At 62.2% G+C, this 1995-nt stretch overlaps 1 protein-coding gene across 1 annotated transcript; it reads right to left on the reverse strand.

The window, feature by feature from the left end:
• On the reverse strand, positions 1-1763 carry LOC129637284 (mastin-like). Its single transcript, XM_055561286.1, has 5 exons — positions 1703-1763; positions 1363-1543; positions 936-1210; positions 285-439; positions 1-171 (listed from the first exon to the last, which is right to left on the reverse strand). The coding sequence occupies exons 1-5, from the start codon at positions 1761-1763 to the stop codon at positions 1-3; spliced, it is 843 nt and encodes a 280-aa protein (XP_055417261.1).
• Positions 1764-1995: the final 232 nt, after the last annotated feature.

Here is a 1995-nt window from a genome sequence, read left to right on the forward strand (position 1 = left end):
CTAGGGTCCTGGGGACAGCGGGACGTACTGGCGGATCCAGGACATGTAGCTGGTCACCCGGGTGTATACCCCAGGGAAGTCGGGGAGTGCACACTTGTGGCCCCAGCTGACAACTCCCACCTGGACCCAGGAGCATTTCCAGAGGCACACCAGGGCCCCCCCGGAGTCACCCTGTGGGAAAACACCACTCAGTAAGCACTTCCCATGCCCCTAGGCAGTGGGGCTGGCGGGTCCCCTGCTCAGGGGTTGGGGGGACAGATTAGAGGGTGAGTCTGGGGTCCCACCTTGCAGGAATCCTGGCCCTTGCTCCCGGCACACAGCATGTCGTCCTTGATTGGCTTGGTGGTGTTTTCAACTTTATGATAGTGTTGGTTACAAACCTGGTTCCCCACAATGGGCACCTCCACCTCCTGCAGCTGGTAGGGTGGGGGCAGGGGCGCTGCAGGGAGAGGCTGGGTGAGCTCCATGCTGGGGAGGGGCTCCCCTCGGTCTGCGGGGGGCCTGGGGACCCACTGCCAGCCCGACCCTGGGATCCAGACCCAGCGCCCCGACCTTGGACTCGGTGTCCCCACAGCCATGAATTTGGGGTCTGATCACATGATTCTCAAACGTCTAGGTGCCCATCCCCCTGCAGCATGGAGGAACCCTGACCTTGGCGGGTCGCCCATGCTCAGTGACCCAGACCTCCTCCCCATGACCTGATGACCTCCTTGTGTGCTCAGGCTGAGGGGGTCAAAGCCCAGGACGGCTGGGGCAGAGTCTGACCAGAACCCAGAGTTAGTGGCCTACCCCTGAGGTTGTTCCAAAATGTTCCCATCCAGAACTATGCAGAATACCCCTCCCTGGGGTCCAAAGGTCTGCAGAGTGAGCTGCTTTCCCTGAAGACCCAGCCTCCCCAGTTCCTCATCCTTCGCCTCAAGTCTCCCCAAACCTACAGTGAACCGTGACTCTGCCCCAGCCGGACACCCAGCACATCTTCCTCTTGGGGACCGTCAGTGAGGCAGGCGGGAGAGAGACCACCTGGACGTGAGAGGAGAGGCTCACAGGGGCCTCCAGCCTCAGCAGGGCGATGTCCGACTCACCCTTAGCAGACAGGATTTGGTCGTAATCGGGGTGTTGGACAATCTTGGACACTTTGCTCAGCTTGTCATGGTCATAGAGTCTCAGCTGCCCAACTTGGACCCTGATGGTAGAAGCCTTCCGGCTTTTCCTGGGGAAAGGGACCGGGAGCCACTCAGAGGAGGCTGGGGACCCCCAGAGCTGGGGAGGGGCCCCTGGACACCCACACACACCTCCCACAGCCCCCTCTGCTTCCCACCCTCCTTGCAGCCAGCCACAGGGACAGGGACACAGAATACTCACGGCTTAACACAGTGGGCAGCAGTCAGCACCCACTGGGGGTGAATGAGGGAACCCCCACAAAAGTGTATCCATAGGCCAGCTGTCCTATTGTAGAACCTCAGGCTCACCTGCCACAGGTAGCTCCTGGCCGAGACATCGCACCCCCCAACAATGCCTACCAGCTCACGTCCTGAGCCGGGGCCTGGGGAAGCAAGGTAAGGAGCCATCAGGGACCCAGACAATGACCTTCCCAGGCAAAGCTGTTCAGAAGCGGGGAGGCCCCTGCCCCCCAGATGGGCTAACCCTGGGTGCAGAAATGGGTCCTGGGATCCTCAGGGCACTGCGTGGGGTGTGAACTCACCGGGGGTCACGGGCACAGAGTGCCCCAGGCAGGGGAGGGTCATGACCAGAAGCCACAGCATCTGCAGGCGGTCTTGAGGGGCAGCTGGACCCCCAGCACCAACTTCGGGAAGGGCGGCCTGAGGCTCCGGCTGGTCTGGACAGGAGGGTGGCCTCCTCCAAGCTGCTTCCACGTCTGTGCCCCTGGTTCCCCCAGGGCCCCATTTATCCCCCTCAAACAGAAAGTGGGCACAGGGCTGTGTGCTGCGGCCAGGTCGGTCCTCTACCCGTGGGGGCCAGGGACCGGGGCCAGTT

Source organism: Bubalus kerabau, chromosome 23 (genome assembly GCF_029407905.1).
Source record: "Bubalus kerabau isolate K-KA32 ecotype Philippines breed swamp buffalo chromosome 23, PCC_UOA_SB_1v2, whole genome shotgun sequence".
Taxonomy (NCBI): Eukaryota; Metazoa; Chordata; class Mammalia; order Artiodactyla; family Bovidae; genus Bubalus; species Bubalus kerabau.